Here is a 26,260-nt window from a genome sequence, read left to right as displayed (position 1 = left end):
GAGAATAACATAAAACATAAATAAACAATAAACTTCTAAGTAATACATAAATTTCCTCCTTTAATAGATTTTCAATTATTTGCACAGTAGCACCTTTCAATACCCTCCAAAATGAAAGTTACCTTTTAATAAGTTAAAATTTACTTCTGCTATCTTATTCCTCTAACTTACCATATGCTTAGCAATCCCTAGATAAAAGCATAACCATCCTAAAAAAATCTCCAAATAAACATCACTTTTCCAAAATAAGAACTAATGAAAGTTAAACTGTACATATTTACCTCATTATTGGTATAATGTAGATCCATAGACTGTCCAAAGGCAATTTTAGCTTTAGACCTCAGATCTTCCAGTTTAACTGGTCTGGGGAACTGAAGGATTCTATACAGACAGAATTTTAATATATTTTATTTTCCTAGGCATAGTTAAATAACATACTTGCAACAGTTATCTTTTGGATAGAGAAATATAATAAAATTAACTTAAAATGTAAACATTCATTTTACTTGAACATTACAATGGCTCGATTTTGATCAAGTGCACTGTTTCAACACAAAGCTAAAAAACTAAGTTTATTCTACCTTAATAAAAGAATATGAAAAGGAAATTCTCAAAATGTTCTGCAGTTTATAATGTGCACTGCAAGTGTTATAGTGAATACTAAAGAGCAATGTAAAATGTGCACTGAGGAAAGTGACTGAACTATGTGACATCCATAAAATAAAATGCAATGAAACTGTTAAAAAGAATAAAGTTGTTCTCTGGGGATCCAAATTTTGATTTCTATACCCTTATCAACTCAACATTTTTGAGTACATATATATTATGCAAGCCTACCTCCCCAAAATAAATATTTTTTAGAAGTTTAATTTTTTTAATTCTAGAATTGTCTTCTTATATTGCAAAGGATTGACTTGTCTTGCCCCGGGGACCAAGCACCTAAGAGTGGAGACTACTCTACTAGAGTATTAAGTTATGTAGAGAGAGGAACCATGTCTATTCCATTCACTTTATTCACTTCAAAGCCCAGCAATACAGTAAGTATTCAACAAACAGTGCTCAATGAATGAAAAAAACTGAGAAAATATCCATAAAAAATTGTAAACAGGAAAAAAGTAGACTAGACAATACTTGTATGGTATATCTGGTGGGTCTCTTTTTTTTTAACATCTCTATGTAAAACATTTTTACATCTTCAGGTTATATTTGTGAGCCTTTTTAAATCCCTTAAAATTGATAGATTTTTCATTAAATTAATGAGACACTAATAGTAGAAAGAAAATTCTATCTTCTCTAACTCCTATCAGGTCTCGTGAGTATTTCTAATGTCACCATCACTACCACCTTGAGATACAGAACCCAGTTGAGGGCTAGGCTTCCACCTACCTAAATAATTTACAGCCGCCATTCCAACTCATCTTCCTCAATGTTATTAATTAAATGCAGGCCATATGATTAAAGTCTCTTGCGAATAATCAAAACTGTGATTGTTAAGTCCACATACATAAATTCTGTATAGTATCTGAAGGGATGATACAATTATGATAAGAGAAATATATTTAAATTCCACTGTGTACAAATAAAGAGACAGTGGAGTTCTTGCTGTGGTGCAATGGAATAAGTGGCACCTGGGGAGCACTGGAATGCAGATTCAATCCCCCACCTAGCATAGTGGGTTAAGGATGCGGCACTGCCTGTAACTGTGGCTTAGGTTGAAACTGTGGTTCGGATTTGATCCCTGATCCAGGAACTTCATATACTGTGGGGTGGCCAAAAATGAAAAAAAAAAGAGAAAAATGGAAAAAAAAGTAATATTTAAAACTCTATTATTCAATGACCTTATTTATTTCCCAATATTTCAAAGTAAAAACATTAATTATTTATGATGTTTAGCCTGAATTTTGACAGGTTTTTTTTTTTTTTTTTTTTGCTTTTTAGGGCAGCACTCGCAGCATGTGGAGGTTCCCAGGCTAGGGGTCCAATCGGAGCGGCAGCTGCCAGCCTACGACGCAACCACAGCAACATGGGACCCGAGCCACATCTATGACCTACACCACAGCTCACAGCAACGCCAGATCTTTAACCCACTGAGCAAGGCCAGGGATCAAACCCACAACCTCATGGTTCCTAGTCAGATTTGTTTCTGCTGTGCCATGACAGAAACTCCTGACAGATTTTTATCTTGTGCCCAAGTACATGTTACCAAGGACTACTCCATTCTCAGTTTGTAAGCCATAAACCTTCACTAAAATCTAAACAAAACCTCTAGTGGTCTTAACTAGAATATGTATTTGATTAAATCAATAAACTGACAAGTGATATTTCTTTCCTTACCTTTTTTCTCCTCTGTGTTCAAATTTGACTCGGACATCATTCTGTAATGAAATGATAAATCCTTAATGAAATGATAAATCCTTTCGGAGACTATACCAAATTTCCAAATCACTTTTTTCTTAGTCACTCATTTGAAATATAGCAGAGGATGAAGGAGGTTTCAATTTCAGTGTCAAGGCCAATCAACTGACAGTGTCTACCAGAGAACTGAGTTGATAACTAGGTTGCTGGGTCTGGGCTCCACAGGAGAGCACCAAAGTCTACAGTGACGGCACAGGTGAGGGTCAGTTGCTAACTGTGCACAGGATAGAAGAGAGTATGGCATGTCCACTCTTTACCTCCCAAACAGTTTATTTATATGACCCCAAGTGATCTTCACCTGAAAATATACATATAAAGAACAGACTATTTTAAATAAAAACAATGTGCTTAGCTTATGTGCCTTAAGAATAGATAAAATATCAAGTGTAAAGAAAAGTCACTACACTAAATGACCATTTTGGTTTTTTAAAAAACAGACACCCTTATGAAAAAATATATCACAAACAAAATATTTGATTCAAAAGTATAAAAGGTAATCAGTTTAAACAAAACACTCTATACGATTAGGACAGTCAAAGAAAATAATGCAAAGAACAACAATAGATATTTATTAAAATATTGAGACAAATACCTGCTTTTTTGGTGAGGAAGATTTTGTTTTTCTGGTTTCCTGTAAGGATAATGCTGGTCGACTGGCCTTATGAAGAACAGCCAAATCTTGCATGATTGAGTTCAAAGCTTGCTGATCATCTAGAAATGTAATTTTAATATGTATTTATTATAGATATTAAACAAAATTTGTAATGAAATGTAATGCAAATACACATTAATTTAATACAAAAATTAATCTGAAGCATTTTCAATAACCACATTTCTGTTATTTTGGTAAAATAAAAATTTACTTAAAAACTGGAGACAAGTAAAATTAAAATTGCACTAGACTCAAGCACTTGCATCATACTAGGTGTTCACACATGAGACATAGACAAAGCAAGTAAAGTCACTCTGGCTCTTCTAATGATGTAACATCCTAGGATATGGGTCAAAACAGCCCTGTCATGACAAAATTCTTTTCTATGACTCCTAAACAAACATTAACAAGACATCTCAGATCTGAATTAAAATAAGTGGGGATAAATAAACAACTTTTTTTTTCTTTTTGCTTCTTTTTAGGGCCATACCTGCAGCATATGGAAGTGCCCAGGATAGGGGTTGAATCAGAATACACGTTCGGGCCTACACCACAGCCATAGCGACCCGGAATTCGAGCCTCATCTGTGACATACACCACAGCTGACCACAACACCAGATCCTTAACCCACTGAGTGAGGCCAGAGACTGAACCCACGTCCTCATGGATACTAGTTGGGTTTGTTCCTGCTGCGTCATAACAGGAACTCTGGGAACTCTCGACAACTTTCTATAAATACCATCATTATTTAGCATTTCAGTTTAAAGCACAGAATTTCTTTATAGAGTTTTTCTCTTTCATCAGTATTTCAAGTCAGAAACAAAGAAAACCTTTATCTGTGAATAATGGCCTACTGATATTTGGAAGTGTATTTTTGAACTTCTTTACCATAAGGTTTAACAAGACTAAATTTACCAGACTAATGATCTCAGCCACTGACAACTTAAGGTATCAATGCAAGAAAAATTTATTCCTTAAAAAAATACTGAATTCATGAAACTGAATGAAAGAATAATGAACCATGAACTTTTAATTTCTTCGAAATATATCAAAGATTTCTTTCTAAGACTAGAGCCTCCTAGTAATGCCAATTATATGACCTCTAGAAAAACTTCAGAGACAATTTAACTGATTTTCACTGGTAAATCAAGTCTATTAACGATAATCAACAGTTTGTAAATAAAGGAACTGAAGGACCTCACAGCTTACATTTTAAAATGTAACCACTTTGGTGAACAATAATTTATGTTCCAGAGCAGTGGCACCTAAAACATGCAAACTGGGAGTTCCCACTGTGGCTCAGCACAGGTTAAGGACCTGGTGTAGCCTCAGTGAGGATTTGGGTTCAATCCTGGACTCAGTGGGTTAAGGACGCAGTGATGTTGCATGCTACAGTGTGGATCACAGATGCGACTCAGATCTGGTGTTGCCATGGCTGTGGCCCAGGCTGGCAGCTGTAGCTCAATTTGACAAACCTAGCTTGGGAATTTCCATATGCTGCAGGTGCAGCCATAAAAAGGAAACAAAAACAAACAAAAAAACCATGAAAATTGGTACAACCACTATAGAGAACAGTATGGAGATTACTTAAAAGACTAAAAATAGAGTTGTCATATGATCTAGCAATATCACTCATAACCATGTATCCACAGAAAATCATAATTCAAAAAGATGTATGCATCCCAATGTTCACTGCAGTACTATTCATAATAGCCAAGACATTGAGGTAACCTAAACATCCACAAATAGAGTAATGGATAAAGAGGATGTGGTACAAGTACACAATGGAATATTACTCAGCCATAAAAAGGAATGAAATAAAGGCAATGCAACAACATGGATGGACACAGAGATTATCAATACTAAGTGAAGTAAGTCAGACAGTATCATATGATATCACTTATATGTGGACTCTAAAAAATCATACAACTAAACTTATTTACAAAACAGAAACAGACACACAGATTTTGAAAACTTATAGTTATCAAAGGGGAAAGGTGGGGGGTGATAAATTAAGAATCTGAGATTAACATATGTACACTACTATATATACTATATATATAAAATATATAGTATATATAAAATATATCATCAAACCACAAATCTACAATTGAAACAAAAACAAATAAGAAAAATCAACTCAACTACAACACTAAAGACAGTCATCAAACCACAAGAGGAGAGAACAAGAGAAGAAGGGAAGAAAAGGAAACAAAAACAAATCCAAAGCAACTAATAATATGGCAACAGGTACATACATATCAATAATTTTCTTAAATGTAATAGAATAGACGCCCCAACCAAAAGACATAGACTGGCTGAATGGATACAAAAACAAGACCCACATATATATGCTCTCTTCAAGAGACCCACTTCACTTCTAGGGACACATACAAATTGAAAGTAAGAGGATGGAAGAAAATATTCCATGCAAATGGGAATCAAAAAAAATCTGGAGTAGCAATACTCATATCAGACAAAATAGACCTTAAATTGAAGAATATTTTAAGAGACAAGGAAGGTCGCTACATAATGATCAAAGGATCAATCCAAGAAGAAGATATGACAATTTTAAATATCTACACACCCAACATAGGATCACCACAACATATAAGGCAACTGCTAACAACTTTAAAAGGAGAAATCATAAAAAAAAAAAAAAATGGAGTTCCCATCGTGGCGCAGAGGTTAACGTATGTGACTAGGAACTATGAGGTTGCGGGTTCGATCCCTGCCCTTGCTCAATGGGTTAATGATCTGGCGTTGCCGTGAGCTGTGGTGTAGGTTGCAGACGTGGCTCAGATCCTGTGTTGCTGTGGCTCTGGCGTAGGTCGGTGGCTACAGCTCCGATTGGACCCCTAGCCTGGGAAACTCCATATGCCACGGGAACGGCCCAAGAAATGCCAAAAAGACAAAAAAATAAAATAAAATAAATAAATAAATAAAATAAAAATAAAAGGAGAAATCAATAATAACACAATAATAGTCGGAGACTTTAACACCCCACTTACAGCAATGGACAGATCATCCAGACAGACAATCAGTAAGGAAACACAGGCCCTGAATGAAGCAGTACACCAGATGGACTTAATAGATATTTATAGGACATTCCATCCAAAAGCAACAGAATACACATTCTTCTCAAGTGCACATGGAACATTCTCTAAGACTGACTACATCCTGGGCTACAAATCAAGCCTCAGTAACTTTAAGAAAATTGAAATCATATCAAGCATTTTTTCCAACCACAACGCTATACGACTGGAAATCAACAACAAGAAAAAAACTGCAAAAAACACAAACACCTTGCTTGTGGAGACTCAACAATATGCTACTAAACAACCAATGGATCACTGAAGATATCAAAGAGGAAATTAATAAATACCTAGAAGCAAATCAATAAATATATGACACTCCAAAACCAATGGGATGCAGCAAAAGCCATTCTAAGAGAGAAGTTTATAGCAATACAAGCCAACCTCAGGAAACTAGAAAAAGCTCAAATAAACAACTTAACTTTACAGCTAAAGCAGCTCAAGAGAGAAGAACAGACAAGACCTAAAGTTAGTAGAAGGAAAGAAATCATAAAGATGAGAGCAGAAATCAATGAAACAGAAACGAAGAAAACCATAGAAAAGATCAATGAAAGGAAATGCTTGTTCTTTGAAAAGATCAACAAAATGGATAAACCCTTAGCCAGACAAATCAAGCAAAAAAGAGAGAGGACTCAAATCAATAAAATTAGAAATGAAAAAGGAGACATAACAAAGAACATCACAGAAATACAAAGAATCATAAGAGACCACTATATGCAACTATATGCCAATGAAACAAAACCTAGAAGAAATAGACAATGAAAAAGAAAACCTAGAAGAAATTCTTAGAAAAGTACAATCTTCCAAGACTAAACCAAGATGAAATAGAAAAGATGAACAGACCAATCACAAGAACTGAAATTGAAACTGTGATTAAAAAACTTCCAACAAACAAAAGTCCAGGACCAGATGGCTTCACAGGAGAATTCCATCAAACATTTAGAGAAGAGCTAACACCTCTCCTTCTGAAACTATTCCGAAAAATGGCAGAGGAAGGAACACTCCCAAACTCATTCTATGAGGCCACCATCACCCTGATACCAAAACCAGACAAAGATACCACAACAAAAGAAAACTACAGGCCAATCTCACTGATGAACATCGATGCAAAAATCCTCAACAAAATACTAGCAAACCACATCCAACCATATATTAAAAGGACTGTATATATGATCAAGTGGGATTTATCCCAGGGATGCAAGGGTTCTTCAATATCTGCAAATTCATCAGTGGGATACACCACGTTAACCAACTGAAGAATAAAAACCATATGATCCTCTCAACAGACGCGGAAAAAGCCTTTGACAAAATCCAACACCCATTTCTGATAAAAACCCTTCAGAAAGTGGGCATGACGGGAACCTACCTCAACATGATAAAGGCCATCTATGACAAACCCACAGTGAACATCATTCTCAATGGTGAAAAGCTGAAAGAATTCCCGCTGAGATCAGGAACAAGACAAGGATGTCTGCTCTCGCCACTACTCTTCAACATAGTTCTGGAAGTCCTAGCCACAACAATCAGAGAAGAAAAAGAGATAAAAGGAATCCAAATTGGAAAGGAAGAAGTAAAACTATCACTATTTGCAGATGATATTCTATTCTATTCTATTCTATTCTATTCTATTCTATTCTATTCTATTCTATTCCTAGAGAATCCTAAAGACTCTACCAGAAAACTGTTAGAGCTCATCCATGAATATGGCAAAGTCGCAGGATACAAATTAACACACAGAAATTGACTGCGTTTCTATATACTAACAATGAAAGATCAGAAAGAGAAATTAGGGAAGCAATCCCATTTACCATCACATCCAAAAGGATAAAATACCTAGGAGTAAACCCACCTAAAGGGACAAAAGACCTGTAGTCTGAAAAAACTATAGGATGCTGATGAAAGAAATCAAAGATGACACAAATAGATGGGATTGGAAGAGTCAATATTTATCAAAATGACTATACTACCAAAGGAAATCTACAGATACAATGCAATCCCTATCAAATTACCAAGGACATTTTTCCTAGAACTCAAAGAAAACATTTTAAAATTTGTTGGGAAGCACAAAAGACCCAGAATAGCCAAAGACATGCTGAAAAAGAAAAATGGAGCTGGAGGAGTCAGGCTCCCTGACTTCAGACTATACTACAAAGCAACAGTCATCAAAACCTTATGGTACTGGCACAAAGACAGAAATACAGATCAGTGGAACAGGATAGAAAGCCCAGAATTAAACCCACGCACCTACAGTCAACTCATCTATGACAAAGGAGGTAAGAATATACAAAGGAGTAAAGACAGCCCCTTCAGTAGGTGATGCTGGGAAAAGTGGACAGCCACATGGAAAAGAATGAAATTAGAACACTTCCTAACACCATACACAAAAATACACTCAAAATGGATTAAAGACCTAGATATAAGACCAGATACTATAAAACTCTTAGAGGAAAATATAGGCCAAACACTCTCCAACATAATGACAGCAACATCTTCTGCAATCCACCTCTTAGAGTAACAACAGTGAAAACAAAAATAAACAAATGGGACCTAATTAAACTGAAAAGTTTTTGCACAGCAAAGGAAACCCTAAACAAAACGAAAAGGCAACCCAGAGAATGGGAGAAAATCTTTGCAGATGATGCAACTGACAAGGGATTACTCTCCAAAATATATAAACATCTGCAGCTCAATACCAAAAAAACAAACAACCCCAACAAAAAATGCGCAAAAGATATAAACAGACAATTCTCCAAAGAAGACATATGGATGGCCAAAAAACACATGAAAAGATGTTCAAAATCACTCATCATTAGAGAAATGCAAATCAAAACCACTATGAGGTACCATCTTATTCCAGTCAGAATGGCCACCGTCAAAAAGTCTACAAACAGGAGTTCCCATCGTGGCACAGTGGTTAAGGTATCCAACTAGGAACCATGAGGTTGAGGGTTCGATCCCTGGCCTTGCTCAGTGGGTTAAGGATCTGCGTTGCCGTGAGCTGTGACATAGGTTGCAAATGTGGCTCAGATCCCACGTTGCTGTGGCTCTGGCACAGGCCAGTGGCTACAGCTCTGATTAGACCCCTAGCCTGGGAACCTCCATATGTCGCGGGAGTGGCCCTAGAAAAAGGCAAAAAGACAAAAAAAAAAAAAAAAAAAAAAGTCTACAAACAATAAGTTCTGGAAAAAATGGAACCCTATTACACTGTTGGTGGGATTGCAAATTGGTACAGCCACTGTGGAAAACAGGATGGAGATTCCTCAGAAAACTAAAAATAGAACTATCATTTGATCCAGCAATCCCACTCCAGGGCATCTATTCAGAGTAAACCATGACTCAAAAACACACATGTACTCCAATGTTCACTGCAGCACCTTTTTCCTTTTTTTTTGTTTGTTTGTTTGTTTGTTTGTTTGTTTTTGGTCTTTCATCTTTTTACGGCCACATCCACAGCATGTGGAGGTTCCCAGGCTAGGGGTCTAATAGGAGCTACAGCTGCTGGCCTATGCCAGAGCCACAGCAAAGCCGAATCCTAGCCGCATCTTCAACCTACACCACAGCCCATGGCAACAGTGGATCCTTAACCCACTGAGCGAGGCCAGGGATCGAACCTGCAACCTCACAGTTCCTGGTCAGATTCGTTTCTGCTGTGCCACAATGGGAACTCCCCACACATACTCTTAAATAATCTCTTCTACAGTACAGTTAATGTGATTTTGTGTGTGTGTGTATGTGTGTCTTTTTGCCATTTCTTGGGCCGCTCCCGCAGCATATGGAGATTCCCAGGTTAGGGGTCTAATCAGAGCTGTAGCCACCAGCCTACGCCAGAGCCACGGCAACGCAGGATCCAAGCCGCGTCTGCAACCTACACCACAGCTCACAGCAATGCCCGATCCTTAACCCACTGAGCAAGGGCAGGGACCGAACCCGCAACCTCATGGTTCCTAGTCGGATTCGTTAACCACTGCGCCACGACGGGAACTCCAGCACTCTTTTCAATAGCCAAGACATGGAAACAACCTAAATGTCCATCGACAGAAGAGTGAATCAAGAAGATGTCGTACATATACACAATGGAGTATTACTCAGCCATTAAAAGGAACGAAATAACAGCATTTTTTTTTTTTTTTTGGTCTTTTTAGGGCCGCACCCATGGCTTATGGAGGTTCCCTGGCTAGTAGTCTATTCGGAGCTGTTCCTGTGGGGCTAGCCAGAGCCACAGTAATGCCAGATCTGGGCTGTGTCTGCGATCTACACCATAGCTCACGGCAATGCCAGATCCTTAACCTACTGAGTGAGGCCAGGGATCTAACCCACAACCTCATGGTTCCTAGTCAGATTGTTTCCACTGCGCCATGACAGGAACTCCAATAATGGCATTTTTACCAACATGGATGGACCTAGAAATTATCGTGCTAAGTGAAGTCAGACAATGAAACACCAACATCAAATGCTATCACTTACATGTGGAATCTGAAAAAAGGACACAATGAACTTCTTTGCAGAACAGATACTGACAGACTTTGAAAAACGTATGGTTTCCAAATGAGAGAGGTTGGGGAGTGAGGCGATAAGCTGGGGGTTTGGGACGGAAATACTATAAAACTGGGTTGTGATGATCATTGTACAACTATAAATATAATAAATTCATTGAGTAATATAAAAAAAGAACCTACTGTAGAACACATGAAATTCTACTCAATATTCTGTAATAACCTATATGGTAAAAGAATCTGAAAAAGAATGGATGTATTTATATGTATAACTGAATCACTTTGCTGTATAGCTCACATTAATACAATATTATAAATCAACTATATAATATAAAATAAAAATTAAATTAAAAACCAAATTTTATATAAAACATTTTATTCTGTAAGGGAAGATCATTAAAAAGAATTTGGAAAGTCAATGGCTTCATTAATCTTTTAAACACACAAAGAACTGACTTCTCTGTGTTAATTTTTTATAGTGATACATTCTGTTCTATAGTGAAACTACTTGTATATTAAAATTAAAATAACAACTCAAAAGGTTGTGTTAATAAATTCCAGGTCTAGGAGTTCCTTTCCCGTCGTGGCGCAGTGGTTAACGAATCCAACTAGGAACCATGAGGTTGCAGGTTCGACCCCTGGCCTTGCTCAGTGGGTTAAGGATCCGGCATGCCATGAGCTGTGGTGTAGGCTGCAGATGTGGCTCGAATCCCACATTGCTGTGGCTCTGGCGTAGGCAGGTGGCTTCAGCTTCGATTAGACCCCTAGCCTGGGAACCTCCGTATGCTGCAGGAGCGGCCCTAGAAAAGGCAGAAAGACAAGAAAAAAAAGATAAAAATAAAAAAATAATAATAAATTCCAGGTCTAGAGAAAAATTTAATCTTTCAGAAAGTACCCTTTGTAAAGTAAAATTTCGATACAAGATTAGCTTAGCCAAAAAGAAACTGAGGCTGATTGGTATAATATATTACAGCACGTGTACTGTACATGGGTCCAACCCAGACTATGCCACTTACCAATAAAAATAAATCTTTCCTTAGGAAAACAGTAAGCCGAGAATGATCTGAACTGGAATATAATTAACTGATGTAATCTTCTAAAGAAAAGTAAGATCTTTAATTCTGCACTGGGGAGAGGGGAACTTTATTACCTAAACTTATCTATGTTCTAATTGTTTTCTTCATTAAACATGAATTTAGGCATTTTCACAATATTTAATGTTTAACATTTCATGTTTATTATTATATATAACTCCAAAATAAATTAAAGCCTGGGTCTATCATGTTTACATACACCAATTTCCTCATTTTAAAAATGAACAATACCATTTTCCGTTTTCTTCTGAGCCATGCCCATGTCATGTGGAAATCTGAACCCATGCCACAGCAGCAACCAGACCTACAGCAGTGACAACACCAGATCCTTAACCTGCTGTGCCACTAGGCAACTCCTAAATCCTGTTTTCTTTTCTTTTTCCTTCTTACAGCCACACCTGCGACATACGGAAGTTCCTGGACTAGGGGTCAAACTGGAGCTGCAGCTTTAGGCCACAGCCACGGCAACATGGGATCTGAGCCCCATCAGCAACTTGCGCCACAGGTTGCAGCAATGTTAGATCCTTAACCTACTGAGTAACTTCTTTGGTAGATGACATACACCTGAAGGGCTATTTAATTGAGTTTCTTCTGTTCCTGGATTGGGGAAGAATCAGATGATAAATAAGTACCCTTGACAAGATGTAAGCTAACAAATCCCCAAAAGATCAAGCAACAGAACAAGCACTGTTCTAACTGTTAGACTACTTTACTCTATTAAGAATCTCTACTGCGGTTAGAGTTTCTAGGAAGATTAGACAGGTTATAAATGTCATAAGGACCATGGGTTGATCCAAATAGCAGAAAGGATGAATGGAGGATCCCAGAGTCTGACCAACAGTCACAGAGAAGAAGCAGTGGATTTCTGACACAAATTTAAAGGATATTTAGTTGAGCACAAAACCAGAAGATATTTGGCAAATTGCAAATAAAAAATTTATCAGAAATGTTTAATTTGATATCTTATATACTTACTTAATAAACTTAAAATGTATTTACAGATGAAAATCCCTAATAAAAAAATTCAAATAGGAGTTCCCGTCATGGCTCAGTGGTTAACGAATCCGACTAGGAACCATGAGGTTGTGGATTCAGTCCCTGGCCTCGCTCAGTGGGTCGGGGATCCGGCATTGCCATGAGCTGTGGTATAGGTTGCAGACATGGCTTGGATTCTGTGTTGCTGTGGCTCTAGCGTAGGCCCGCGGCTACAGCTCCAATTAGACCCCTAGCCTGGGAACCTCCATGTGCCGCAGGTGCAGCCCCAGAAAAAGCAAAATTCAAAAAAATTCACACTTTTAAATATTCATGGTTTTTTGTGACTACCTTTGTGCATGTTTTTAAGCAATGACTCTGCTTTGTTGAATACTATAGTGAAGTATTTGAAAAGTACAGTGGAAACCAATTTAATACAAAGTTCAGACTGCAAGTGAGAGTAACAAAAATGAAAAGTTAAATTCAGTAAAAGATATCCAATTTGGAACTAGAGGCGAAGCTGATGATAGTGGAGAATATGGACCACATGATGGCACTGCACTCATCATTACAAAAACAGAAAGTGGAAGAGAAACTTAGAAAGTAGGAAGGTGAAAGTTTGGCTTATACATTTGCCACAAGCAGACACACTGAAAGTAGTATGCTAGCCCTTCCATTAAAGAACATGGACAAGAGCTCCCATCATGGCTCAGCGGAAATGAATCTGACTAATATCCATGAGGAAGCAGGTTTGATCCCTGGTTTCGATCAGTAGGTGAAGGATCTGGCACTGCCGTGAGCTGTGGTGTAGGTCACAGACACAGCTAGGAACCTGTGTTGCTGTGGCTTCGGTGTAGGCCAGCAGCTAGAGTTCCGATTTGACCCCTAAGCTGGAAACTTCCATATGCTGCAGGTTTGGCCCTAAAAGGACGAAAAAAAAATCCATAAGAACATGGACAGATTTAAGCTCACTGGCTTTAATGCCATGCATACACATATAAGAGTGAATATTACATCTGTTAAGCAAGTAGTAAGAACAGTGTGACAAAGACAAACATTGGCAAATACATATCAGGATTAAGATATTGGTCTAATTTTAAAAACTTAGATTCTAACTACCCAGTCCATGTTCTCCTGTTTAGGGTGGGGAGGGCCATTTGCTCCATTTCTTTCTAGTGTTTCCCTGTCTGATCCCTGACTCACACTGGAACCTCTACTCCAAGGGGAAAAGAAGGAAAAAAAAAAATAGTACAGAAGAAAACAAAATGACATATAAACTGAACACCCACAATCCATTCCCATACTTTAGTCTCCCTTTCTATTAACATTATGACACCACAGGAAATTCATAAGAGTTGTAAAACATACCCTCCTTGAGCAACAATGATTTACTGCTCCGTTCTGTTATAAAGTTTTATGATTTATTATTTTTAGCTGCTAATTTTTTTATCTATATTATTACACTGCTGGGTAGTTATAACAATCCATTCTTCACCATTTATTCAATTTTTAAAAGTCAGGTTTTGTGATCAAGTACTTTCTCTGGCCATCAGATGCTAAGAAAATCAAGCCATCTTAACAGTTTATTTTGAATGTCTACACTACGCCCTGCATTAACTGGTTATTCCAAAAATGTAAGTCAACAAAAAATTTACTTTAATTGAAAATCTAGGTGTTCCCGTTGTGGTTCAGCAGTTAGCAAACCCAACTAGCATCCATGAGGACAGAGGTTCGATCCCTGGCCTCGCTCAATGGGTTGGGGATCCCGTGTTGCCATGAGCTGTGGTGTAGGTTCACAAACATGGCTTGGATCCTGCATTACTATGGCCCTGGCAGCTACAGCTCCCATTTCACCCCTAGCCTGGGAACCTCCATATGCTGTGGGTGCAGCCCTAAAAGGCAAAAAAAAAAAAAAAAAGGAAGAAAAAGAAAAAGAAAATCTACTAAATAAATAAAACATTACATAAATTTCTAAATCACAAATTTCTTCATAAAAAAGCTTATCATACATAGAAAAAAGTTTTCTCCCTCATTTTACCATTTAATTATAGATAAAAAATGCTTTTAGTTGGAACTCACCCATCATGGCAACCAGCTCAACTCTCTGAAAATTAGGGAAATGGTTCTCCCATCAGCATTCTTTATTGCCTAAGGAGGTAAAAAGATGAATATGTTAATCATAAGAAGAGAAGAGTCAGCCATAAAAAAGAAAAATGTCAGTATAAGTAACACTAATGATAAATGTAAAATATTCACATTTTACACATTTTGCTTGGGAATAGTGTTTTTATTTTTCCCAGATACTCCATTATTAAGAAAGAGCAAAAAAATCATTATTATGATTTAAATTTAAAATTATATTAAATTTACTTCGGTATTTTTCAGGTTCCTATCTAAGATAAAACAATTTTTTTTTTCTTTTTAGGGCCACACCCATGGCATATGCAAGTTCCCAGACTAAGGGTCAAAATCAGAGTTGACAGCCTATGCCACAGCCACAGCCACAGCCATGCAGGATCAGAGCTGCGTCTGTGACTTACACCACAGCTCACAGCAACGCCTGATCCCCAACCCAAGGAGCAAGGCCAGGGATTGAACCCACATCCTCTTGTACATAAAAGTCAGATTCATTTCTGCTGCGCCACAACGGGACCTCTAACAAAACAATTTTTGACAGTCAAAAAGCTTAAGAGACAATCTAATTAAATTCAAGTTCCAGGGCAATGGAAGGTACAAAGATGAGTGGAAAAGGTCATGTTAAGAGACAAAAAAGAGGACATCAGCAGAGTAGTAAAGACCTACATAAATTACCTCTTTCATAAAAGAAAAAATTATCAGAATCAGGAGTTCCTGTCATGGCTCAGCGGTTAACAAACCTGACTAGCATCCATGAGGACACGGTACGATCCCTGGCCTCATTCAGTGAGCTAAGGATCTGGCGTTGCAGTGGGCTGTGGCGTAGGAAGCAGATGCGGCTCAGATCCCGAGCTGCTGTGGCTCTGGCATAGGCCAGTGGCTACAGCTTCGATTCGACCCCTAGCCTGGGAACCTCCATATGCTGCAAGTGTGGCCCTAAAAAGACTATATATATATGAATCACAAAATGGAATAAACCAAATGCTTACAGCAGTCTGGCCAGCATTTAGGAGTCCGGGGTAAAAGAGGAAGCCTTGTGATGTTCTGACTTTCCTATTCCTAATCTTCTAACCTCTTACTCCCAGCACCCAAGGATCGATGTAAACCAGTAAGCCCACAGTCAACACGAAAATGAGCAGCATGGCAGCAAAATGGAGATGGAATGCCTTCAAAGCTTGATTCCTTAAAAACTGACATTATTTGACCTATCTAATGACTGGCTGACAGATTCTATTTGAAAGGCTGCTTTTATTTAATCTGACTCAAAGTTCTTCTAGCGTAATGTGCTTGAAGTGTTGAAATCAATCAGGGACAACTGCTGCTTGATGATGGAGAAAACAGTTGGGACAAACAATAGGTTAAGAAAAAAATTTTTTTTTAAATCTGAGGAATGAGATGTCAGTCGGGAACTTTGAAAAGCTCCAACAGATTCCTGGGAACCTAGAAGTCACACAAAGGCCCAGGGCTGCTGCATACACAAGAAAGGTCAACGAAGGCCCTAAACTTTCAGCTCTGGCTAACATTAAGGCTCTATGCAGCAGTAAGTGAAGAATAAAATGGAGCTGTAAATTGTGAGAATGTTAAAGGCCAGCCCCAAGACATACAGAGAAAAACTCTCAAAAGAGACTGAGACTTGCTGGTTCTAAGCATCTAAGGAAATCTCTGTCTAATTATTAGCTAATAACAAACTAACTGAGCAGTCTTCAGTGACCACACACAACAAATGCAAGACTTTAGAAAACAAGTTCCAGAAATTGGCACGACATAGTAAATCAACTTTAATTTTTTTTTTTTTTTTTGTCTTTTTGCCTTTTCTAGGGCTGCTCCCGTGGCATGTGGAGGTTCCCAGGCTAGGGGTCTAATTGGAGCTGTAGCTGCCAGCCTACACCACAGCTCACAGCAATACCAGATCCTTAACCAAGTGAGCAAGGCCAGGGATTGAACCCGCAACCTCATGGTTCCCAGTCGGATTCGTTAACCACTGAGCTGTGACAGGAACTCCCAACTTTAATTTTAAAAATGTAAAGCAAACAAACAAAAAATGAGTCCCCCCACAAAAAAGTGAGAGCTCCAGGAGTTCCCTTGTGGCATAGCAGGTTAAGGGTCAGTGCTGTCACTGCAGCAACCCAGGTCAATACTGTACTGCAGGGTCAATTCCTGGCCCAGGAATTCCCACATGCTGTGGGCTCAGCAAAAAAAATAAAAAAGATTTCCAAGAAGTCACTAAAGGAGTTCAGTTGTGATGCAGTGGGTTAAGAATCCGACTGCGGCATCTAGGGGCCACTTCAGAGGCTCGGGTTTGATTCCTGGCTCAGCACAGTATGTTAAAAGGATCTGGTGTTGGAATTTCTGTTGTGGCTCAGCAAGTTAAGAATCCAAGAAGTATCTGTGAGGATGTGGGTTCAACCCCTGGCCTCACTCAGCAGGTTGAGGATCCAGCACTGCTGAAAGCTCTGGCTGCAAGCATAGGTTGCAGATGTGGCTCGGATCCCACACTACTGTGGCTGTGGTGTAGGCCAGCAGCTGCAGCTCCGATTTGACCCCTAGCCTGGGAACTTCCATATATGCTGCATGTGCAGTGATAAAAAAGGAAAAAAAAAAAAAAAAAAAAAAAGATCCAGAGTTGCTGCAGCCGTGGCTCAGATTCAATCCCTGCCCCAGGAACTTCCATATACCACAAGTTCAGCCATTAAAAAAATAAATAAATAAATAAACAAAAAACACTGGCAAGAGAGAATCTGATTCTAGAGGTGACACATTACAATATTTTAAATGCCCAGTTTTCAAGAAAAAAATGAGACACAGGAAGCATAGGAAGACATTAGTTCATACACCAAGAAAAACCAATCAACAAAAACTGAGGAAGTCCAAATGTCAGACCAATTAGACGAAGACATTAAATCAGCTCTTTCTGAGTGTGTGTGTGTGTGTGTCTTCTTAGGGCCACACTTGCAGCATAAGGAGGTTCCCAGGCTAGGGGTCGAATCGGAGCTGTAGCCACTAGACTACGCCACAGCCACAGCAACACCACTGTGGCTGATCAAGGCCAGAGATCAAACCTGGGTCCTCACCAATGTTAGATTTGTTTCTGTTGAGCCACAATGGGAATTCCTCATCCCCTCCGGCCCCCATTTTTGGCCATCCCAAGGCATATGCAGTTCCCAGGCCAGGGATCAGATCTGAGCCGCAGTCACAACCCAAGTTGCAGCTGCAACACAGATCCTCAACCTACTGTGCCAGAACAGGGATCAAACCCGAATCCCAAGGTTCCCAAGACACCAGTGATCCCATTGTGCCACAATGGGAACTCTAAATCAGCTCATTTTAAATATGTTCAAAGAACTAATGAAGCCATGTCTAAAGAACTAAAACATATAAGAATGTCTCGTGAAACAATACCAATAAGTAAACAAAAATTATAAAAAGGAACAACACAGGAGTTCCCGTTATGACTCAGTGGTAACAGACCTGACTAGTACCCATGAAGATGCAGGTTCAATCCCTGACCCTGCTCAGTGGGATAAGGACCCAGCATTGCCACAAACTGCAGTATAGGTTGCAGATATGGCTCGGACCTGGCATTGCTGTGGACAGCAGCTGCAGTTCTGATTCAACCCCTAGCCTGGGAACTCCCATATGTCATGGGAGAGGAAAAAAAGAGAAAAAAAAAAGGGAACAAAATAGAAATTCTGAAGCTAGAAAGTATAATAACTGAAATATCAGGCACACCAACAAATAAATAGGAGTTTCAGAAGGAGAGGAAAAAAAAGGGGGCAAAAAGAACCCTTCAAGAAATTATAGCCCAAAACTCCTTAAATTTGATGAGAAAACAAGCTACACATCCAAGAAGCTCAACCTCCTAAAGTAAGATAAAATCAAAGTGATCTACTTTAAGAAACATCAGAATAAAACTGTTAAGAGACAGAGAATCTTGAGAGCAGCAAGAGAAGGAATTCATCATGTGCAAAGGATACTCAACTGTCTGCTCACTGGTAACCTAGGAGGCCAGAAGACAATGAGACGGCATATTCAAAGTGCTGAAAGTAAGATTCTCAACTAAGAATTCAATATCCAGCGAAACTATACTGCAAAACTGAAGACAAAATTAAGACATTCCTAGACAAACAGAGAATTCATCACAACAGGACTTGCCCTATAAGAAACATAAAAGGAGTCCTTCAGGCTGAAATGGACAGTATATCCAATCCACATGCAGAAAGAACACCAGTAAGGATGATTACACAAGTAAAAATAAAAAACAGTATAAATGTAATTTTGTTTCTAACTCTTTATTTCTCCTGACTACGTAGGTCTACCCCAAAGATGTCTACATCCTAATTCCTAGGCCCTTTGAATATATATGTATTACCTTACATGGCAAAAGGGACTTTGCAGATACTAGTTAAGAAATTTAAGTAGTTCCCATCGTGGCTCAGTGGTTAACGAATCCAACTAGAAACCATGAGGTTGTGGATTTGATCCCTGGCCTTGCTCAGTGGGTTAAGGATCCGGCATTGCCATAAGCTGTGGTGTAGGATGCAGATGCAGCCTGGATCCCATGTTGCTGTGGCTGTGGCATAGGCTGGTGGCTACAGCTCCGATTAGACCCCTAGCCTGGGAACCTCCATATGCTGCAGGAAGCGGCCCTAGAAAAGACAAAAAGACAAAAAAAAAAAAAAAGAAAGAAAGAAAGAAATTTAAGATGGGATGGTTATCTTGGATTATGTGGCTGGACCCAACATAAACACAGGGGTCCTATTTATTTCTCTGTTTTTTAGGGCTGCACCCAAGGCATGCAGAAGTTCCCAGGCTAAGGGTTGAATCAGAGTTATGGCTGCCAGCCTTTGTCACAGCCACAGCAATGCCAGATTCAAGCAATGTCTGTGACCTACACCACAGGTCACAGCAACACCGAATCCTTAACCCACCAAATGAGACCAGGGATTGAACCCACGTCCTCATGGATACTAGCCGGGTTTGTTACCGCTGAGCCACAACAGGAACTCCAGGGGTCATTATAAAAGAAAGGTGCAAGCTGGAAAGTGTCAGGACAACACTGTATAAGAAAAACATGACCAGTCATTGTTGGCTTTGAAGATGAAATGGGGTGGCCATGAGCCAATGTATGAAGGCAGCTGCAAGAAGGTGGAAAATGTAAGAAAACAGATTTTCCCTTAGAGCCTCAGGAAGGGACAGAAATGATGACACCTTGATTTTAGTCCAGAGAGACTCATTTGAGACTTCTGACTTCCAAAACTGTAATAAACTTATGCTGTTTTGACACCAAATTTTTGGTAATTGTTGCATCAGTATGTACGTAGGAAGTAATCAAGACCACGCCCAGTTTCAATGACTTGCCAGAGTACTCACAGGACACACCAATATAGTCGTACTGAGAGCTAAAATTTATTATGACAAAAGGTTACAAAGCAAAATCAGCAAAGGCAAAAGGGTACATGGGACAAAGTCCAGGGCAATCTCCTAAAGATCCTTTTTCAGTAGAGTCATATAGGACATGACTGATGAGTTATGACAACACATGTAAAATGTCATCAACCAGGAAATATTTTGAGACTGGGCACCCAGGATTTTTATTAGTGGCTGATCATATAGATATCCTCTGTCTAACACATACCAAAATTCCAGATTCCCAGATGAAAAGCAAGTGTTTGACATAAACTAAATTGTTTGTATAGGCAGCTTAGGCACAACAAGCCACTCTTATCAATTAGGTAGGTGGAAGCCCTCCTGGAATCCAAGTTCTCAGATGCCAGCCAAGAGCAGACCTTATAAGCAGTTCATTCTAAGGATAAGCAGTGAGGCCTACATTAACTCTTTTCTACACAAGCAGCAGCAGGAAACTAACGCATGTTTAAAGAAACTGAATTAAGGAGTTCCCGTTGTGGCGCAGTGGTTAACGAATCCTACTAGGAACCATGAGGTTGGGGGTTCGATCCCTGCCCTTGCTCAATGTGTTAACGATCCGGCGTTGCTGTGAGCTGTGGTGCAGGTTGCAGACTCGGCTCAGATCCCGCACTGCTGTGGCTGTGGTGTAGGCTGGCAGCTACAGCTCCGATTAGACCCCTAGCCTGGGAAACTCCATATGCGGTGGGAGAGGCCCAAGAGATGGCAAAAAAAAAAAAAAAAAAAAAAAGAAACTGAATTAAGCATGTTGTTGGGTATACAATATATAGATACAATTTATATAATAACAATAGCACAAAGGAAGGGAGGGGGTGAAGTTAAACAAAAGAAAAGTTTTCTGTACCACTATACTTAAGTGGGTAATAACTCAGATTACACTGTTTTAAATTGAGATGTTAATTTTAGTCCCCACGTCAATAACTGAAGTATAAATTTTTTTAAATGGAAAAAGAAACAAGAAAATTAAAATAGCATACTAGAGGAGTTCCTGTTGTGGCTCAGTGGAAATGAATCCGACTAGTATCTATAAGGATGTGTGTTCAATCCCTGTCCTCGGCCAGTGGGTCAGAGATCTGGCATTGCTGTGGCTGTGGTGTAGGCCGGCAGCAGTAGCTCTGACTCGAGCCCTAGCCTAGAAACTTCCATATGCCATGGCTGTGGCCCTAAAAAGCAAAAAAAATAAAATAAAATAGCACACCAGAAAATGCCTATTTAACACAAAAGAAGGCAGTAATGAAGGAATGAGGAACAAAAAAGATATAACACATAGAACACAAATATAAAACGGCAGATGTAATCCATATTTCTACATACTAGCAGTGAGTAAGACAAAATTTAGAAATAAATTCCATTAATAACAGCATCAAAGGAATAAAGTACTTAAGAACATATTTAACAAACAAAAAAATCTTGTACATTGCAAACTATAAAACATCGAAAGAAACTGAAATAGATCTAAGTATAAGGAAAGACATCTCACGTTAATGGATTGGAAGAAAGTATTTTTAAGAAAGCAAAACTCTTAAAGTGAACTACAGATTCAGTGTAATCTCTATCAAAAGTCCAATGGCCTTTCTTCGCAGAAATGAAAAAGCTAATCTTTAAATTCATGTGTAACTATAAGGGACCCCTAATAGCTGAAACACTGAAAAATAAAGCTGTAGGGTTCATAATTCCTGATTTTAAAAATTACTACAAAGTTATAGCAATCAAAGCAGTGGAGGTACTGACATAAAGATAGAGACTGGTGGAACAAAATTGAGAGTTGAGAAATAAACCCAGGAGTTCCTGCTGTGGTGCAGTGGCTTAAGGATCTGGTGTTGCTGCAGCTATGGCATAAATTGCAACTGCAACTTGGATTCAATACCAGCCCAGGAGCTTCCATACGCCGTGAATGCAGCCGAGAGAGAGAGAAAGAGAGAGAGAGAAACCCAAATATACATAGTCACATGATTTTAAACAAGATGCCAAGACAATGGGGGAAATTATAGTCTTCAATAAATGCAGCTGGACAACTAGATATTCACATGCCAAAGCAAGAAGTTGGATCCCTACCCTCATACAATATACAAAAAATAATTCAAAATAGCTTGAAAACTAAATAGAAAAGCTAAATCTATAAAACACTTACAAGGGAACAGAGGTATAAACATCATTTTCTACCAATCACCCTGAGTTTCTCAATGTAGAACTCACCTAAAATGCACAAGTTTTAAATATACATTTTACATATGTATTCACCCAAATAACCACCAGATACACATATATTTCCAAGACTCATGAAGGCTTCTTGGAAAGCTTTCATGGGTCTTGGAAATGTACCCATTCCCACTCACCCTTTCTTCATAAGAGTAATCATCACCTTGACATTTATTGACATAGGTTAGTTTTGCTCTTTAAAACTTCATGTTAATTGAATTATACAATATATACTTAATACTTATATTCACTTGGTATCTTTTATATCTCTGAAATTCTTCCACATTGCCTATCTGAGTATTCTGTTTACTTTCATTGCTGTGTAATATTCCACTATAGGCCTCAATTACCTCAATCAATCTACTAATTCTTTTTTTTTTTTTTTTTTTTGTCTTTTTGCTATTTCTTTGGGCCGCTCCTGTGGCATATGGAGGTTCCCAGGCTAGGGGTCCAATCGGAGCTGTAGCCGCCAGCCTACGCCGGAGCCACAGCAACGCAGGATCCGAGCCGCGTCTGCAACCTACACCACAGCTCATGGCAATGCCGGATTGTTAACCCACTGAGCAAGGGCAGGGATCGAATCCGCAACCTCATGGTTCCTAGTCGGATTCGTTAACCACTGCGCCACGACGGGAACTCCAATCTACTAATTCTATTACTGATGGATATAAGGCTTGACGTTACTGGTTATTACAAATAAAGCTTCTACGAACCTTCTTAAACAAAACTTTTGGTAAAAATAAACACATATTCCTGTTGAATATATACCCAGGGAGGGAACTGCTAGATCTTTAAGACATACACATAGTTATTAGCTTTAGCAGTTATGGCCTAACATTTCTTCAAAGTGGCTATGTTAAATACATATACTCTCATCAGCAGTGTAATAGCATTCCAATTCTTCCACATCCTCACCAACTCTACTGGTCATTCTAGCAGCTGTGTTCTATCTTACTATAGTTCTAATTTACATTTATCTGATGATTAGTGACGGTGAATACCATTTTCTTTGGTTTACTGGCCATTTCTTGATATCCTTTTCCGTAAAGTGACCATTTTACAGTGTGCAGAAGTCTTTTTAGATCCAAGAATTTTACTGAATATGCTCACTATGGTCTATATCTTAGCCTTACACTTTGTTTACAGTACCTTGAACAAATTTAACATAGTAAGTTTACAGTGGAGAATTTGGGCAACTCCTTAATTAGGTGATCAAAATTAATATCACATATGATAGATAGATGGATATCCTGTGTGTGATATTCTGAGAAGGACACAACATAAACTAAGTGGTTTTCTGAGAATGTATAACCTAATAAAGAAAATTCAAGAAAACATAGAATGAAAAACACTATATTTAAACAACAGGGAGACTGCATTCCTCAAAAATATCCTTGAGGAGTTCCTGTCATGGCTCAGCAGAAACAAATCTAACTAGCATCCATGAGGACACGGGTTCTATCCCTGGCCTCCCTCAGTGGGTTAATGATCCGGCATTGCCATGAGCTATGGTGTTTTGCTGTGGGCTGCGGTGTAGGTTGCAGATGAAGCTTGGATTTGGTGTTGCTGTGGCTGTGGTGCAGGCCAGCAGCTGCAGCTTCAATCCAACCCCTAGCCTGGGAACCTCCATATGCTGTGGGTGCGGCCCTAAAAAAAAATCCTTGAGATAAATGTCAAAAAAGGGCTATGAAATTGTTGCAGATTCAAGGAGAGTAAAGAAACATGGCAACTTGTTGAATCCTGACCCTGGACTGGATCCTGTACTAGAGGAAAACAATGCCATAAAGGTCATAACTAAGTCAAAAAACAAAACTGGAATATGCAGTTATTTTTATTCAGAAAGGCTACATTCCAGTTACTACTGTCTCTTCTTTGTTCTTTTGTCTTTTTGTCTTTTCCAGGGCCACACCTGCGGCATATGGAGGTTCCGAGGCTAGGGGTCTAATCAGAGCTATAGCCGCTGGCCTATGCCAGAGCCACAGCAATGCCAGATCTGAGCAGCATCTTCGACCTACACCACAGGTCACGGCAACGCCGGATCCTTAACCCACAGAGCAAAGCCAGGGATCAAAGCTGCAACCTCATGATTCCTAGTCGGATTTGATAACCACTGAGCCAAGACAGGAACTCCTATCTTTGTTCTTTTTATTCTCACTATTAGAGAGCCTTTAATATTTGCATATGAATCATAAAAATGTGTATGTGTGTTTGGTGGTTATTAATTGGCATGAAAGATATGAGAAATGAATTTTCATTCAACAAATTGGTAGGATTCAAATATATGGACAGCCTAAAATACCACTAAAACACTGCTCTACTGCATAAACAGATTATAAAAGCCAATATTCTTCACTTCTTTATTTTTATTTTTTTGTCTTTTTAAGGCCACACCTGCGGCATATGGAGGTTCCCAGGCTAGGAGTTGAATCAGAGCTGCAGCTGCCAGCCTACACCACAGCCACAGCAACTATGGATTAGAGCCGCATGTGCAACCTACACCACAGCTCACAGCAATGCCAAATCCTTAACCCACTGAGCAAGGCCGGGGGACTGAAGCTGCATCCTCACAGATACTAGTCAGATTAGTTTCTGCTGAACCACAACAGGAACTCCTGTTTTTTAAATTTTTTAAAAAATTGAAGTATTTACAATGCTGTGTTAGTTTCTGGTTTACACCAAAGTGAGTCAGTTATACACACACATACACATTTTTAATATATTCTTTTCCATATGGCTTATCTCAGGATATTGAATATAGTTCCTTGTGCTACGCAGTAGGACCTCATTATTAATTTATCCTATATATAATAGTTTGCATCTGTGATCTCTCTACTCCCACCCCATCCCTCTCCCTTTGCTGGCAACCACAAGTCTATTCTCTAAGTCTGTGAGTCTATTTTTGTTTTGTAGATATATTCATTTATATCATTTTTTTTAGATTCCACATATAAGTGATATCACATGGTATTTGTCTTTCACTTTCTGACTTCACTTAGTATGAGAATCTCTAGTTGCATTCATGTTGCAGCAAATGGCATTATTTCATTCTTTTTTATGGCTGAGTAGTATTCCACTATATGTACATCTTTTTTTTTTTTGGTCTTTTGACTTTTTTAGGGCCACACCCAAGGCATATGGAGATTCCCAGGCTAGGGGCCAATCAGAGCTGTTGCTGCTGGCCTACGCCAGAGCCACAGCAACACCAGATCCGAGTGACTTCTGCAACCTAGACCACAGCTCATGGCAACACTGGATCCCTAACCCACTGAGAGAGACCAGGGATGGAACCTGCAACCTCATGGTTCCTAGCTGGATTCATTTCTGCTGTGCCACATCTTGTTTTTGCTTGTTTGTTTGTTTGTTTGTTTGTTTCCTTTTTTCCATTTCTTGGGCCGCTCCTGCGGCATATGGAGGTTCCCAGGCTAGGGGTCTAATCGGAGCTGTAGCTGCCGGCCTACACCACAGCCACAGAAACGCAGGATCCGAGCCGCGTTTGCGACCTACACCACAGCTCACGGCAACACCGGATCCTTAACTCACTGAGCAAGGCCAGGAATCGAACCTGCAACCTCATGGTCCTAGTTGGAGTCGTTAACCACTGCGCCATGACGGGAACTCGTGCGCCACATCTTCTTAATCCATCTGCTGATGAACATTCAGGTTTGTTTCTATGTCTTGGCTACTGTGAACAGTGCTGCTATTAACAGAGGTTCACGTATGTTTTTGAATTACAGTTTTGTTTGGATATATGCCCAGGAGTGGGATTGCTAGATGGTAACT

General features: G+C 39.1%; 1 protein-coding gene across 2 annotated transcripts in view; it reads right to left on the bottom strand.

Moving 5' to 3' along the window:
• Positions 1-26,260, bottom strand: part of MAP3K2 (mitogen-activated protein kinase kinase kinase 2) — a 90,856-nt gene that overhangs the window by 34,470 nt on the left and 30,126 nt on the right. For both annotated transcript variants that reach the window (XM_003359437.6, XM_005671635.4), the window contains exons 2-5: positions 14,801-14,869; positions 3,008-3,126; positions 2,335-2,375; positions 282-381 (exon numbers count right to left, since the gene is read on the bottom strand). In XM_003359437.6, the coding sequence (XP_003359485.2) occupies positions 282-381; positions 2,335-2,375; positions 3,008-3,126; positions 14,801-14,807 (267 nt within the window). In that variant the 5' untranslated portion in view covers positions 14,808-14,869. The remainder of the gene's footprint in view (positions 1-281; positions 382-2,334; positions 2,376-3,007; positions 3,127-14,800; positions 14,870-26,260) is intronic.

This window comes from Sus scrofa, chromosome 15 (genome assembly GCF_054392235.1).
Source record: "Sus scrofa isolate SSC_HxYL_T2T_F1_AM1 chromosome 15, Sscrofa_HxYL_maternal_Yorkshire_Landrace_v2.0, whole genome shotgun sequence".
Lineage (NCBI taxonomy): Eukaryota > Metazoa > Chordata > Mammalia > Artiodactyla > Suidae > Sus > Sus scrofa.
This window is presented reverse-complemented; position numbering and strand designations above follow the sequence as displayed.